The sequence below is a fragment of the Hemitrygon akajei genome, chromosome 14 (genome assembly GCF_048418815.1).
Source record: "Hemitrygon akajei chromosome 14, sHemAka1.3, whole genome shotgun sequence".
Classification (NCBI taxonomy): Eukaryota; Metazoa; Chordata; class Chondrichthyes; order Myliobatiformes; family Dasyatidae; genus Hemitrygon; species Hemitrygon akajei.
The window spans coordinates 39793397-39810798 of NC_133137.1; the positions used below are offsets into that span (position 1 = coordinate 39793397).

General features: G+C 43.6%; 1 protein-coding gene across 1 annotated transcript; it reads right to left on the reverse strand.

Moving 5' to 3' along the window:
• Positions 1-438: 438 nt before the first annotated feature.
• Positions 439-16986, reverse strand: cryba4 (crystallin, beta A4). Its single transcript, XM_073065891.1, has 6 exons — positions 16922-16986; positions 12764-12830; positions 8500-8618; positions 3124-3265; positions 1211-1353; positions 439-672 (listed from the first exon to the last, which is right to left on the reverse strand). The coding sequence occupies exons 2-6, from the start codon at positions 12800-12802 to the stop codon at positions 525-527; spliced, it is 591 nt and encodes a 196-aa protein (XP_072921992.1). The 5' UTR covers positions 12803-12830; positions 16922-16986; the 3' UTR covers positions 439-524.
• Positions 16987-17402: the final 416 nt, after the last annotated feature.

The window sequence follows — 17402 nt, forward strand, 5'->3', positions numbered from 1 at the left end:
TTCCCTTTAAACTTTTCCTCCTTCACCCTTAACCCATGACCTCTTTTTTTTTCTCCCCGAGCCTCAGTGGAAAAAGCTTGCTTGCATTCACTCTGTCTATACCCATCATAATTTTATATACCTCTATCGTCTCCTCTCATTCTTCTATGCTCCAGGGAAATGTTTAAAATACAACTGTGTCTTAAATATAGTTCATAAAGTAGCCTCCACTGCTTCACTGGGCAGAGAAATCCACCGATATCCTACTCTTTGAGAAAAATATTTTCTCCTCATCTCAATCCTAAATATATTCCCCAGAATCGTGAGATCATGGTCCCTCATTCTAAACTCATCTACCAGTGAAAACAACTTTCCTGTCTCTATCTATCCATCCCTTTCATAATATTATGCGTTTATGTAATACAAGTTTGCTTTGGATACTGCTTTCATAAGACCAGGTGCTTTTAACAAAGAAGGAATCTTTATTTGCATAGTTTTTTCCCTGTTACTTTGCAGGTTAAACAGGCACAGCTGGCAGTGTGTCTCTACTGTTGGATCCTGCGGATGGATTGGATCTGGAAGGTGTGTGCATGGGAGCCCCACTCACGCCAGTGCTTGTACTCTCCACCATGATGGTCACACTCCACGATGAATTGGTAGCCCCGGTAACCAGGGTACTGGTAGCACACCCACCTAAAAGGGAGGGTAAGAAAAGTTATTAATTGAGGCCAAGTATCTGCATTCAATCATTTCTACAGCACTGATTCTGCAGGGAAGGTGGTGGTGGTGGTTATGTGGAACAAGCTACAAGATGAGTTGACGGAGGCAGATACTGTAAATACAACTACATTCTTTAAATGGCATTTGGACAGATACATGGATAGGAAAGGCAGAGAGGGATATAGGTCAAATGTTAACAAAAGGGATTGGTGTAGGAGGGTATCACTACAGGAGGGTCAGAAGGGCTTGTTCCTGTTCTGTATGCTTTAATCACTCTGAGAAGTGAACAGAGGTGGAGGGTAGTGGGGAGAATAATTGATTTGCTTTTGTAAAGGGCTAGCATGGGAAAGATGGGCCAGGTGGCCTTCTTCTGTGCCATATGACTCCACAATGAGGTAAACAGAATAGGTTAATTGGTGTAAAAGACAGGATTTGGGACATCAAAATTAAAACAGATGTGTCAATGGAGGTCTAGTCTACCAGAAAAACTGGAACCTGGAGGAACACTTACGCGCCAGAGTGGATACGGAAGGAACCGACTTCATTGTTGCACCAACCCATGGCCTGTAGGGAAGGGTAGTCATCGCTCAGCTCCCCCTTCCTGCCCAGGAAGTTCTCTTTCTCGAATATGGTCATCCTGCATTCACGGTGGTTCTACAGAAGGGAGAGACCACATCAGCTCTTCAGATAATTTCTTTCCATTGGACTCAAAGCAAGTCTTTCACCTGGAGTAGAAAGGTAGTGACCCAGCTTTTTTGTTCACCATTGCAGTTCTCAGTCCCAACAACATTTGAAAGAATCTAGGTACCAGGCCAAAAGGTTTATGCTTGCTGATGGCATAAATGTAAGGGGAATGTTGATATTCAGTGTTCAGGATGTACTTAAGCCTCATCACATTCACCCTCATTACATCCTCCAATAATTCATCAAACTAAACCACAAGACCATAAGACACAGGAGCAAAATTAGACCAATCGGCCCAACTCAACCCTATTCTCTTGCCTTTTCATAGAACATAGAACAGTACAGCACATTACAGGCCCTTCGGCCCACAATGTTGTGCCAACCCTCAAACCCTGCCTCCCATATAACCCCCCACCTTAAATTCCTCCATATACCTGTCTAGTAGTCTCTTAAACCTCACTAGTGGTCTGCCTCCACCACTGACTCAGGCAGTGCATTTCATGCACCAACCACTCTCTGAGTGAAAAACCTTCCTCTAATATCCCCCTTGTACTTCCCTCCCCTTACCTTAAAGCCATGTCCTCTTGTACTGAGCAGTGGTGCCCTGGGGAAGAGGCGCTGGCTGTCCACTCTGTCTATTCCTCTTAATATCTTGTACACCTCTATCATGTCTCCTCTCATCCTCCTTCTCTCCAAAGAGTAAAGCACTAGCTCCCTTAATCTCTGATCATAATCATTATTGTATGTAATTAGTTTTGCTACAACAAGTGTATGGGACATTGGAAAAAAAGTTGAATTTCCCCATGGGGATGAATAAAGTATCTATCTATCTATCTATCTAATCCATACTCTCTAAACCAGGTGACCTTTGTTGTGTTTACTAAACAAGAATCTATCAACCTCTACTTTAAGTGTACTCAGTGACTTGTGGCAATGATTCCACAGGTTCACCACCCTCTGGCTAAAGGAATTTCTCCTCATCTCCATTCTAAATGGGCGTTCCTCTATTCTGACGCTGTGCCCTCTGGTCCTAGGCACTCCCGTTACAGGAAACATCCTCTCCGCACCCACTCTATCTAATCCTATTAATATTCAATAGGTTTCAGAGATAACCTCTCATCCTTTTAAACTCCAGCATGTACAGACCCAGAGTTATTAAAAGCTACTCATACACTAACCATTTCATTCTCAGGATCATTCTTGTAAACCTCATCTGAACCTCAGTCAGCATAACTTTTCTCAAATGTGGGGCCCTAAACTGTTCACAGTACTCCAAATGTAATCTGACAAATGTTTTATAAAGCCTCAGCATTACATCCTTGCTTTTATATTCTCGTCCTGTGGAAATGACTGCTAACACACTAATTGCCTCCCTTACTCAATCCCGATGAAGGGTCTTGGACCGAAATGTCGACTGTTTACTCTTTTCCATTGATGCTGCCTGGCCTGCTGAGTTCGTTCAGCATTTTGTGTGAGTTACTTCGATTTTCAGCATCTGCAGATTTTCTCATGTTTACTGACTAAAACTGCAAGTTAAGCTTTAGGGAATCCTGCTCCTAGGATGCTTAAATCTCTTTGAACTTCCAAATTCTGAATTCACTTCCCCTTTTGAACACCCTATCCATTTAATTGACTTTACCTGCAAATCCCAACTGCAGAACCCTGCCTGGGTAAAGGAGTTTCCTCTGGACTGGATGGCTGTGTGCACAGGGACACAGGTGCACTTGTGAAGGTACTTACGGCGCAGGCGATTGGCCGGAAAGAAGTCAGCCTCTCAGTGTGGTAAGAATTGCTGCCACTCCAGCTGTCCCAGCGTGGGTACTCGCCTCTCTCCAGGACGAACTGCTGACCCTGGAAGCCCGAGTGTTCATAACCCACCCAGCTGTGGAGAAAGCATAGGAGAGTCAAAGGGGCTCCAAAATGGTGCGGTGGTCACTCTGAAGCTCTCGGGGTAGTGTTGATCATCTTCAGTGAGGCACTATAGAGCAGCAGTTAGCAAACCACTTTACACATGACAAATAAAGCTAATCTGTCCGATCTATCTTTCCTTTCCTCTACCCTCACACAGACCTTTTCTCCTCCCTTTTCCCCATCTCAAGACTTAGTCGTGTCTTGAGCTTGCACTAGAACTGGGAAACTGTAAGTCAATCTAAGATATTATTTTCACTCTCCACATAGTTTCTCTCTGTTCATATGACTTAAGTCTACTTTTGATTGCTCCTTTCACTGGTACTGAATTACATATCCCTGAGAAGGTCCTAGCAAAATCATTTACTTGGATTACTTGTTGAGGGAAGAACATTGTCCAAGATTCTTGGGGCATTCTGTAATCTCCATGCAAAGGAGATTCTAACATCCACCTGAAATCCTGGACAAATGTGGAAGCAAGAGGGTAAAATCTCTCATCCAATGCATTTTTCCTTCAAAAGTATAATCGAGATTCAGCTCTGCCCTGGGGAAAATCCTTAAACATCATACCCCGCATTGAGCAAATTTACATAGTCCGTGGCCATAAGAAAGCAGCATCCATCATCACAGACCCCATCATCCAGGCCACGCTCCCTTCTCATTACTACCATTGGGAAGGAGGTAGAGGAGCCTTAGGTCCCACACCACCAGGTTCAGGAACAGTTATTAGCCTTTAACCATCAGGCTCCAGTACCAGAGAGGATAACTTCACTCACCACAATGAGCCTTAGGTCCCACACCACCAGGTTCAGGAACAGTTATTGCCATTTAACCATCAGGCTCCTGAACCAGTTCCACAACTATGAACTCACTTTTCAAGACTCAGCAGGTCATGTTCTCAGTATTATGTATTTAATAACTATTATTATTATTATTATTATTATTATTATTATTATTATTATACTTTTTGTATTTGCACAGTTTGTCTTCTTTTTTACTTTGGTAGTGTTTGTTTTTATGTAATTTTTTATTGATTCTATTGTAGTTCTTTGTTCTACTGTGAATGCCGGCAAGAAAATTATCTCAGGCATGTATATGGTGACATTTGCATACTTTGCTAATAAATTTACTCTGAACTTTGTACGAGGAACCCATCCAGTGAGACCACAGTCCAAACAGTCTGAAGAAAGGGAATGGATTACTGAGAATACAGAGGTAATTATGGAGTGAATTGGAGCTCAGTTTATCTCCTAAGGTGGACTGGAAGGTAAGGGATATACAGGGAACCAGGATGGGAGGAATGGGGAGCTCCAGGACTTGTAGTGCTGGAGGGTGTTGATGCAAAAGGGAGGGCAGAGGATGTTGAAGGATTTAATTGTGAGTTTGTGAATTTTAAGTTCAGGACATTGAACATGTGCAACCAGCGAAGAAACAAGTGGCTGAAAGGAACATAGAGGATGACTGAAATGATCAGCTTGTGGAGTGTTCAAGGTTTTCAAGGCTTGGAGACTGTAAGGCTGGGATAATGGGAACCACTTCTGCCAACCTACTGGTTGACATTGTGAATCCAGGGGCTTTCTTTCTGCTTGGATTCATCCAGAGATTGCTCTGCAGTGTCTGGGACCTTGGTGATTTTCATAAATAACTGGAGACTTCTGATCAGACCCAGAAAGTTCAACTTTGAAAGTTGCAGAACAGTTTTTCTTTGATGCTGAACAGTTTTTCAGGCTGATGGAATAAAAGCTGTGATTTGATCAATGTTGCCATCATGTTAATCAAGGTAGCCTCGCTGGGAGCTGGTTGCAGCTGTTGACAGGTGTTAACAGTGCAGATGCTGCTCCTGAGAACCACCTGTGTTTTCCAGTTAGCTGGTCCCCTCCTGATTCACTATCTGTGTGAACCGTAGCCAGCATCTGCAGAAATCCATCAGGCAGAAACTATAATAAGCTGTCTGATACAATTGCTACGCTGCTTCGGTTTACTGAGAATGTGGGTGACATTAGATCACTGCACAGTGTCCCTGAAAAGTGGTGGCTCAGGAACAACTGTGGCCTCCTCAGTATTGGAGTGTTGCTGCCTGAGGAATATCAATGGCTCAGAACACAATGAAAACAATGTGGACATTCTTCACAGAGTGAACTCAAGATCTGAAAGTGTTGGGGCTTTGAAACCAAGCGCTGTCGCCCCAACCAAAGCCCAACTTTCAAAGGTCCGACTCTAGATTTTGTAGTGTCAAAGCAGAGGGTGGGACACAAGTGAAGGTTTGAAGATGTGAAGGAAAACTAAAAGGAAACTACTTTGGAACATAGGACCCCAGGGTGTACAGATTAGGACCAGGGGTGTTTAGGGTGGAGTTAGCAAGCATCTCTGCATGCACCGGCCATTGTTATTTTTTTAGGAGGGAAATGGAGAGACGATATTTTGGATCCACACCTTCACCAAGACTGATTGGGTCCAAAACATTCCTCCATAGATGCTGCTTGACTGGTTAAGCTCCCCCAGCATCTTGTCTGCTGTTCCACATTCCACCCTCTGCAGTCTCTTGTGTCTGTATTGTTAAAGTTTCAAGTTTGAGATTGTGTATCCAGAGATACCGGCCACGTGACAGACGCACTGCCACCTGGCTGGTCGGAGGACACACCACATGCCAATCAACATTTGGCCTCTCACAACTAATCAATGCACACCTAAATTATTGGTCACCTTAATTGGATTAACTCGCCCAGCCCCATGCTTTAAAAGGTGAGACGTGCCTGGCTTGCTCTCTCTTACAGACCACCTCATTGAAGGTAAGTACATTGATTTATGTTTGGGAAGGTTTATTCTTAGTCCCGGTAAGGGAGCCGCAGCTATCCAAGGTCAAGGGGGATAGCTGTTGTAGTGCTTTTCCCTTGTTCTTTGTATGTGTAACTTTACCCTGTCCCCACACCTCTTTCTGTGTATTGTACAGCCGACCCGACCTTCCCCACACGTGTTAACCCTAAACGTTTTTTTTGTTAGAATATTGTCATTGCTTGTGTTGACCCGACTTCCCCTTGTAAATAAATTCCTTATTATTAAAACTGTGTGTGTCCAGGCCTCTACTGTTGAGACTCAAAGAATCAGTTATTTTCCATCACAACAGATTGATAAATATTTGACACAGCACAGTGGGTAGACCAGAATGAGATAGGTCACACATCAGCCATGATTTAACTGAATCCAGGAACTGTCCTGGGGCAGCAATAGGCCTCTTCTCACCCTACTTTGTGCTTGAAAACAATTATTCAATTGATAATCTACCTACAGGTTTGATAGCTGTAATGGAACTATAGCAAGAGTTTCTGACAGATGGTCAAATGCAGGTTAACTTAATTGTTTGAGTGTCCAGAATGTCATATTTCATAAAGAAGCCAAGAGTCTCAGGGTTGTCCTAGCACTGTAAATACACTATAGCTCCTGTTGGCTGGGGTTTGTCACATTCTTCACAACGCATTATCTGAGCAGAGTTACCATGGGACATTTTGTTGCCTCAAGATTCTTGTTGCCGCCATTGGTTTGAGGCCAGATTCATGGATATAAGGAGCTGATGGGTGCTGGTCCACTCAAATCTCACCAATACCTGTCATGGTGGGGTTGGTAAGGACTCTTGCTGGAATAATGCAGAAACCAAAAGGGGTCTGTGCACAGCTTGAGAATGTTTCTGTTGGGTCATGTACCTCTCTGGTGGGGAAAAAAGGTGTTGGTAATGATAAAACATTGCTCCAACCACTTCATTCAAAGAAGGAACCTGTGGGAGTTACTGTTCCTTCTCCATTCTCGTTAAACACCCTTACCAGAGCATGGCATAGTCCATCACCGTGACCAGGATCACCAAGGAGCATCAGCTTGACATGGGTGTTTTTGGCTCCACCCAGTCCACACATTGCTACCCCAGAATGACAAGAGTATGAAGGAGTTCATAGATCAACCACCTGCACTGTTGGGTGCTGTCTTTCATTGATTCTATTATGGTTATTGGATTTAGAAACATAGAAAACCTACAACGCAATACAGGCCCTTCGGCCCTCAAAGTTCTACCGGACATGTCCTGTTCGATTTACTGAGTATGCCTGCAAGAAGGTAAATCTCAGGGTTGTACATGGTGACTTATATGGTATGTACTTGGATAATAAATTTGCTTTGAACTTCGTACTTTGCTGAGATATGGGCTCTCCACAACAAACAGCTCAAAGCACTGGAGAGGTACCATCAATGTCTCTGCAAAAATACTTTTGTCAGCTTCTCCCTCCTTCCCTTTCTCTCTTTCTCAATTCCCAAGGTTGTTCCTGTCTTACTCATTCTCTTCTCCTCACCTGCCCATCACCTCCCTCTGGTGCCCTCCTTCCCTTTCTCCACAGTCCACTCTCCACATCTATCTAATCCCTTCTTTTCTAGCTCTTGAACTTTTCCCCTCATCAGCTCCCAGCCTCACTTCATCCCCCTCCCCCACCCACACAACTTCCCCCCCTCACCTGGTCCCACCTTCCACCTTGTATTCTGCAACCCCCCCCCCCCCCCCCCCCAGTCCTTATGAAGGGTTCGGCCTAAACTATCAACTGTTTAGTCCTCCTCACAGATGCTGCCTGGCCTGCTGAGTTCCTCCAACATTTTGTGTGTATTATTCTGAAGTTACAGCATCTGCCAAACCTCTTTTTATCTAATCAACCAGTAATTTAAGTGAACCGAGTCAACAGGGTGTCTAGGGCAATGGTCCCAACAGAAAAAATCCAGTTACTCATCTGCCTCACACACTCTGACCCAGGTTTGGTAATGGTAAGACATTAGCAGGAGGACAGGGAAGGGATTCGTCTCAGCAGATAGATCCAACATCCTGAGCAAACCCTGGTCCCATCTCAGAGTGGAGAAGCGGCTTGTGAAGGTCATTGAAAGTTTCAGATCTTTTTGTCAGGAGGACAGAGATGGCCAATGCAAATTGCAGAAGCACCAGCCCACATCCCAGACTAAACCCTGCCCTGCCCAGCTGAGCTCCTCTCACCCCTCCTCAACCCTATGAGACTGCCTGAGGATTCTATTCAAGCACTGTTGTCTTTGAGCTGGATGATGAACTCATTGTCCTGCTCAACCCCACAGAACCAAGTCCTCCTCAACCCTGGGGGACTGCCTCAGAAGACGAAAGTCTTTCCTGGGCGGATCAGTCCGACTTTCCCCGGGGGCTCAGATACTCACGCTCCACTCTCCACCTTCATTGAGCGCACGGTTTCAAATCCGAACTCCATGACATTGTAACATTCCGCGGTGAACTCATGCCGGCGGCCCTGGAAGCACTCCTCATCCCAGATAGTGATCTGCAGGAGAGAGGAAGCCCTGTAAAATCGTTCTCCACCGAGCCCTGCTCTGCGATTTGCGAGGATGAAAGTGATGTGAACGCCACAGCTAAACTTAACGGCTCGCTGGGCCCTGAGAGAGAGAACACTCCCACTTCATGGCCCAAGGCAGATCACTGCCATCTTCAGGAATGTAATTAGAACAGTACAGCCCAGGATCAGGCCCTTCGGCCCACGATATCTGTGCTGACTGGGGACCAGTTGGGGCGCGGTAGAAACAAATAAGTACGGTTACGTATTCACACTTAGTCTTAGTTTGTTAGTTTAATTGAACTAACAACCCGGTGAATCGGGAATGATATTTTTGTTGATTGCTTAATTATGCTAATTTGAATGCTAATTACTCTTATTTTGCATTATTGCTAATTAAGTTTTGTTAATTTTTTTATCGCTATAAGATTGTTATTTTTTGCTAGTTTGGTAATAATGGATGGAACGTACATTTTTCGACTTGGAACTCGGTTAATTGGAAGCGCGTCACACAGCGTTAATTCCCTCGCTCGGTTTGTTTAATCAAGTAACCGCTACACCGCACATTCACCTGTCCATTAAATTTGGGAATTAAATTCTGGACGTTGCCAGCAATGTCTAATAAATGAATAAATAATAGTAAAAACACAAATTAGAAGGCAATGACATTGCTGTGAGCTTGCGGTTACAGAGATCAGAACTGCGTTGGGATGCTGGGTTCTTTCCCTGAAGGACAAGATGGAACTGAATGTTTTGTTTTGACAAACCAGCAATTTTATGGTCACGATTATTGATGAAGAATTTCTATTACTGATTATTTAATTAACTTAAATTAGATTCCCCAGTTGCCATGGCAAGGTTTTAACTCGCGATCTCTGCATTATCAGTCCAGTAACCCAGTTCTGATCTAGTTTAGACCCTGTTCAAGGATTCTACTGCAGGGCAAGTACAGTAAGAAGTGAGAATTTAGAAATTTCAGAAGAGGAAGATCCTCAGACTTATTAGAATGAAATGTGCTGTAATCATTTAACGCTACTTTTGGAGTGTGTGAGGCACATGCTGTGCAGGAGCGGCACAAGACTGTGAAGAGTAGGGCCTGTTTCTCTTGCATGTTTGCCTCGCTTTGGGCTGCAGATGACTGGAGCCATCGAGCCCGACCTTGCAAAGAGTGAAAAAATAAAATAACGCAACTTTAAGAAACCACAATCAAAAGCAAAAGACCTTGACAAGAGGGTTTCTCTATTGTTATCCGCACAGTGGGTAGGCTGGCTTGAAAATTAAACGAAGAATTGTGTTACGAGACTCCATGGTAACTGTGGGTCTGAGAAACGCTCACACCGTGGAAATCCCACAGGGCCATCACAGCATACAGAATCATATTAATGAAAGCTGTCACAAGAACTCCAAAATTATCGCTAAAGATTATATTATTGCAGGGTATGCCCGATAAAACATCAAAGAGAACGTACTTTGAGTGAAACCCCATTTACTGTGATATGCCATTTAGTTTAGTTACTTTAAACAATTCGCTTTCTATGCTAGATATTAGTTACCTCCGGATGCCTGCTGCCTGTGCTTACATTTCATTACTGTATGTGACTATTATTAAAGACTCAGCTGATGCTAATGCTCAACACTGAGCTTAAAAGAAACATTCAATTGAGTGTCTGTATTTGTTACTAAAACTGCCTGTGTTTTCCAGTAACACTTTGGGTCTACGGAGGAAGGCAATGCCTGTTGGATGCTAACAAGACGATGCCTTATCAAAATACATCCTCATAAAACGGAAGTAATGCAAGAGGAATATCACCTAATATTGGTAAGTTCCCAGGACCTTGCCATTGTTGGGTATAAAGGAGTAGAGGGAAGATTGCAGATACTGTGACCAATCTCTGAAAAAAGTTCCCTCTATTCAAAGGTTGTTCATTTAGGGACTTTTTGTACTACTTCACCCGGACTTCTGCAGTCAAGAAAGTGGAACTACCCCATTGCAAAGGCTTTTCCACGCAGATTGCAAAAGTGTCATTGCCAGATGTCAATCAATGAATGTTCATTTAGATTGGAATGTTCTTCACTTTGACTAGAAGAGCAAGGGGGAGAGTAGTCCAGAGAATTACCTTGCCTCCATTGTCAGGAAATAACTAAAGACTAAAGACACTAAAGACTAAACTAATAACTAAAATAACTAAAGACATGATGACTTTGTTTCTTTGCGGAAATGGGACCCACTCTCAGGGCCTCACGTCTGGATGCTTTTTGACTGTCAAGGACATGGCCTGGAAGACTGTCACATTTTCAGGGTGTCGGATTTTCATGGCTCTGGAGACGGGCTGATTCGAGGCTGGTGCTGCCACCTGATGGGTTATGGGAATACATGGAAGATTGAAAGCAGTGAGCTGGCTGCTGGCTATGTGCCCGGAGATCCGAGTTCTTTGGGTGCAGAACTCAGGAAAACTGACGCAACAGACTTTTAACACCATAAATCAACAAGTTGTTTTGTTGTGTCTCCTGTCTGGCTGTGAAATGGGGACACCCCTTTTTCCCTTACTAGGGAGAGAGAGAGCCTATGTGAATTACCGGTGAATGAGTAGTGTTTGGAGTACTGCAAGTCTGTCTTTATTGATCATTTGCTGCATGCTTGAGTGCTCGGTGGGGGGTGCAGATGCCTTTTTGCTGGTGGAGGAGGGGGAGTCATTGCTTTGCTGCTGCTTATGCATGGGGGGCAGCTGGGGGGTCTTTGGGGTTCTAACATTGAACTGTCATTCATTCTTTGGGACGCTCCTCTGTTTTTGCGAATGTTTGTGAGAAAAAGAATTTCAGGATGTATTATGTATACATTTCTTTGATATTAAATGTATTGATTAAAACCTATAATTAATGATAAATTACCTGAAATGTTTTAGAGAGGGCAAACTGAAAATCATGTGACTAACCTTATCTATGGGGCATGTTTGACTTACGGAAAACACTAAAGCCTCCGATGAGAGTGTCAGCAGAAATTGCTCTAGTAGTTGAGGATAAGTGAATTACCGAGCTGCAAAGTTGGCTGAGTGGCAAATGACATCAGGTATAACAGAAAGGTGCTCTGTTTGGCAGGATGAGACCTGCGATGTACAGAAGAATTTGCATTGTTGAGCCATTTAGGCTGTGGGGAGGACAGTCTGCTAATGTCATTATGGTGTGTGGTGTTCTGAGTATTTAGATGGGCACATTAAATGGTTGAAATATGCAGAGGAGAAATGGGATGAATGGGATTTCTTTCATGGATCTGATAGGCTGAATGGACTTTCTCTGTATGAGATAAATAATGGTGAATGGATTTCAATGTGATGCCATTTTCTTCAGACTTTCAAAGTGAGCAATTTTTCAGTGGTGAGTATCTCAACCAAGGAACATCCAAAGGAACTTTAGGGTCCATGTGCATGGATTGCTAAAATGGATCAACAAAAATTGGAATGAAGACCTTCAGATTTTGAGTACGAGATGCAAAGGGCTGAGGTTAAGCCAGCCCTGTACAATGTTTTGTATACCATAAGAAGGCTGTTTCACTGAAGTGGGATTGCTTCATTCATTTACCAGACTGGTATCTGAAGGTTCATGATGAGATATTAAGAATAAGGCAGATGGAGGAAAATCATCCATCGGCTGTGATCTGTTCGAATAACAGATCCAGCTCAACTGGCTAAATACACTAGCCTATAAAATAGAGATAAGTTTAGTTCAACAGCAGTTTCCATTCATAAAGCAGCTTTAGTGTGAAGAGCAACATCAAAAACTGATCTTTTGATTATTAACGCACAATTCAGCTGCTATTTCCACATTACTCTTTTCAACTTGAGTCTGCAATTGAGGTTAGAGCAACTGGAAATCGCCTATTACGCTGCTACCTGCGGGTCTGTGTATGCATGCTGATTGTCACCAGCATGAAATAATGCTGTTGGAAACTCCTTGGACTTTCAAAGTTTGGTTGCCAAGAACACATGCCTGTTTGATATGAGATCCCAGTGAATATATTTTTGGGTTGTAACTGGGTGCATGAGACTTGAAATTAATAGAGAAAGATTCTGAAGCAATATGTACCACTGAAACCACAACATCCATTCCAAAAATAGCACATCCAAGTTCTGTCTACTTGCCTTCCAGTGGTTGGCGGGTTTAGTGCAATGAGACATCATGAATTTTGTGTAGCCTTTAGACTAAGACCTAGGGATTTAAAAAGAAAGGAACAAGAATAAACTTTCCAGTGACAATGTAAAGATTGCCTCTAATTGTGTTGCTGACCACTCCTTCTTTTCCATTGGTAGACTGTAAGGTCAAGTGCCTCTTATTGTATCTGGGGACCATTCAATAGTCTGATAACAGCTGCCCTTGAGCCTGGAGGCACGTACTTACAGGCTTTTGTCAACCTGCAAAGAGTTTTCTCTGTAATACTTTATTCTGCACTCTGTTATTATTTTCCCTTGAACTACCTCAGTGATCTGTATGGTTGGCATGAAAAACAAAACTTTTCACTCTACATCAATACATTTGACAACAATTTACCAATAAAGAACCAATTTATCAAAGGTACTTTTATTGCTAATTCTCTCCATCAATATCTTGAAGACGTTGAGGTGATCACTATTGATAGAAACTAAACCAGACTGGATACATCAATGTTGTGGATACAGGATAGATTCTATATTGGATCATTCTGAAATGTGACCTGGATCCTGACGGCCTGAATCCTTCCCTCCATCTACAAGAATTAAGTAAACAGTCAGGTGCTTTTCTAAAAACTTTCCGGGGGCTCCAATTATTCCCAAGAGGCGCAACCATGAGACGAAGGCAAATGAAGCCCCTCTGCCTGGAACTCCATTCATGATCCAATATGTTTATTCCACAACTCCTTGGTATACAGAAGATGCCGTGTGTAACATCCCTCAGATGCGTGGGAGTTTCTTGATAGTGATGCCCTAGACACAATGAATCAATGTCCAGTGTAGAGGGCAGCATAACAGTCTTAGTGATGATGAAAATGAGTTTACTGCCAAACAAGCAATTTGGGGCAGCATAATTTTCCAAAGACATACAGGTTAGTAGGTTAATTGGTCACATTGATGCAATTGGGTTTGTTGAGCCTGAAGAACCTGGTATTGTGCTGTGTCTGTAAATTAGAAATAACAAGATGTGGCTTTAGATACTATGAATCAATGTTCTGTGTAGAGGGCCGCGTATTATTGCCAGTGAAAATGATCTTAGTGAAGATGAAAATGATATTACTGCCAAACAAGTGATATAATCCTGAATCTATGGACCTGAGGTAAGTAATGGAAGCAGCATTTCCTGGCACCACGCAGTGGCTAATCAACAGCTTAAAGACAAAGACAGGTGAAGTTCTGGCTACAACTTTGCACTGAAGCTGAACTGACCCAGCTGAGTGACTGTATATACTGTATTATATAAGTGTGGGCCCAGAGAAAGGAATAAAATCCATCTCAGATTGGCCCTCTTTGAAAATTCAATTCTCACTCCACTCGGGTAGGAACTGAGCAGTTATGTGACTCCCAACACATTCCTGCCATGTTAACAGGGCTGTCTCTGGTTTTTTCCTGCCAAGGTGGTGGTCAAAGAGCCACAGAGTAACACAACACAGACACAGAACCTTTGTCCAAACTCCCCCATGCTGACCAAGGTGACCATCTAAGTTGCTCACACAAAATTCTGGAGGAGCTCAGCAGGTCAAGCAGCATCTATGAAGGAGAATATATAGCTGATGTTTTGGGCCAAGACCCTTCATCAGGACCAAGCCCACATTTGATCCAAGTTCTTATAAACCTTTCCTATCCACTTACTTACCTGAATGTCTTTTAAGCATTGTTATTGTAAACCACTTCCTTTGAAAGCCTGTTCTATATACACACCAATCTCTCCAAGAAGTTGCTCCTCAGATCCCTTTTAAATCTTGCACCTTAAACCTGGTGGTTGATGGTCGTATGAGCAGCTGGTGCATATCACAAGTCCTGGTTATATGACCAGGCAGATAATCTCTGAAGAGCATTGATAATGGCTGGGGTTTCCCGTCTTGTAAAGACACTGCCCCGAAGAAGGCAATGGCAAACCACTTCTGTAGAAAAATTTGCCAAGAACAATCATGGTCACATTGCCGGCTTTTCTTTATCAGGGGCACAAATTCTCACCAGTGCTGTGAGAGTACAATCACCAGATGGTCTGCAGGTTGCTGCTAGTTGATCAAGGGTGATAAGGATGTTCACATTATATAAATTAATTAAAAAATTAGCCGATGAGTTAAAATCTGCCTAAGTCCAATGTGGTTCCATCCTGTCAGCTTCCTGGTATCCATGTATCAGTCTCAAACCTCAAAAAAGTTGCAAACATATATAACCATATAACAATTACAGCATGGAAACAGGCCATCTTGGCCCTTCTAGTCCATGCCAAAAACTTACTCTCACCTAGTCCCACTGGCCTGTACTCAGCCCATAACTCTCCATTCCTTCCCTGTCTATATACCTATCCAATTTTTTTTAAATGGCAAACTCAAACCTGCCTCTGCCACTTCTACTGGAAGCTCGTTCCACACAGCTACCACTCTCTGAGTAAAGAAGTTCCCCCTTGTGTTACCCCTACATTTTTGCCCCTTAACTCTCATCTCATGTCCTCTTGTTTGAAACTCCCCTACTCTCAATGGAAAAAGCCTATCCATGTCAACTTTATCTATCCCCCTCATAATTTTAATTTTAAATACCTCGATCAACTCCCCCCTCAACCTTCTACGTTCAAATTCAATATTCCTGAATTTTAGCCCTTTGTTCACAAAATCAGACTTTTTTTGGCAGAAAATTACATAGAAACTCCAGGCCCTTTGGCTGTGTAGCTCAGTGCTGTTCTCTGTGATCCACACAAGCCTGTTTCTAGTGTCCTTCATCACACTCTATCACCATAGACTTCTATTCCTCCCCCCACCACCCCCAACCTTTATTCACCTTCTCTTCTAACATGTCTACCTCCAACCACTTCCGGTAACACTGAGTTCCTTGTTCCAGTTCTTTTGTGTAGGTAAAGAGGTCTCACACCAGATATAAACAGTCAACAACTTTGACTCCCTTCAAGGAGAAACATCTCTATAGTTTCCCCCATCAGTCACTTCCATCATTTTAAAGGCTTCAATATAGTGCTTCTTGAGATGAGAACTCCTACCTCATTACACTTTCCTGATATCTAAGACTTCCTAGTTCTGGTATCATTCCAATAAATATTTGCACCATCTCTACCTACTTCATGGGGTGTATGGGGAGTCCAATGAAGGGTAGCACCTCTGGTGAAGGGGCTTGTCCTATCCATCCTGGGGCAGCTCACTCATCTTTGGTCCCCTCTAGACACTCGGCTTTCACCTGTGACTCCAAGTAGCTGTTTGCATGTGGCAGCAGCCACATCCCGGTACACTACTTCGATAGGTGGGCTCACCAGATGAGGGTAGCGGGTGGCCTCATTCCCCAGTGAGATAGGGACATGCCTGACCTAGCATGCAATTCAGCTCTGACGGACTGGGTGGATGAGATCTACAGTGAGATCCAATGGCTAGTAAGGTGGTTCTGCAACGCTCCATGCTGAGTGAAGGGCATGACAAGGCACAGGAGATGTTACCGTCATCCGCTGCAACAAAGGAAGACCTCGGTTCGTGACCCTTGATCGTTCCACCGGACCCGGACTTCTGAGCTTGAGAGAGTGGAACTGCCCCAGTAGGATAGCTTTTCCACTTTAAAAACTCCCCTGCACAGGCTTCCTGTCATCATTGGACACCATGGACAACCAGCACCACCCACCCAACAACTTCACAGATCTTCTGTATTGTGGAGACCAGAGCACGGCAAAATGCTGCACCCAAACTTCTATCCAACATTACTACAATGCTCATAAGTCCTCTCCCAGCAAGTTCTGATTCCATCACACCTCCCTCCTTCAATTATTGAGAACCAGCAGTTCTGATGTACTCTGCCCAAGACACTGTACATGACACCAACGGTGGAGCTGGCGGGAGATGATGACACGTCAATGGCAGTGAAGGCGAAGGAAGGCTGCAGCAGTGGACGGCCCCCCGTCACCTTGGGTGTCATACCATGGGACCCTGACCCCGATCTGTCAAGGTGGCTGCTGGTGCATCAGACTCCCCATGCTAAACAAAATCACACACAGCCGTTGTCCATTAAAGGGATAATCCCTTGGGAGAACATCATGCTTGATTTGAGATCACACGACTGCAGGCCAGTATCACAATATATTTTCTCACTTACCTTGCTGGACTGCACTGGACAGAGAGCCCTGAGAGCAAAGTGTGCTTCCTTTCTGGGCTTTTATAGCCAGCACTTTTCATAGCCACTTGCTGAGATGCATATTCTTTAAACCCCTAGGTCAGCATGAGGGAGGGGATTTAACGAGGGTTTATTGTGCTTACAACAATATATGACAAAGTCCCGATCTATAGAGAAGAGAGCAAGGCCTGAAGGAAACTGCATGCACATCACGTTAGCAAAAATAATTTTGGTATTAACCCTTTGACCCAGGAATGTAACACATGAGTCCTGTAATCAGAATCCAGCCCCTGAACAACCATTTACACAATCTGGCAATGCCCTGAACATCACAGAGGTCAAATATTGTGAAATGGATTTTCAACTTACCCGCAAAGGGAAACATCTTCTCTACTTCCAGCCCATCAAACTCTTTCATAATGTTCTCTGTCACACTACTCAAAGTCTCACTTTGTTCAGAGAG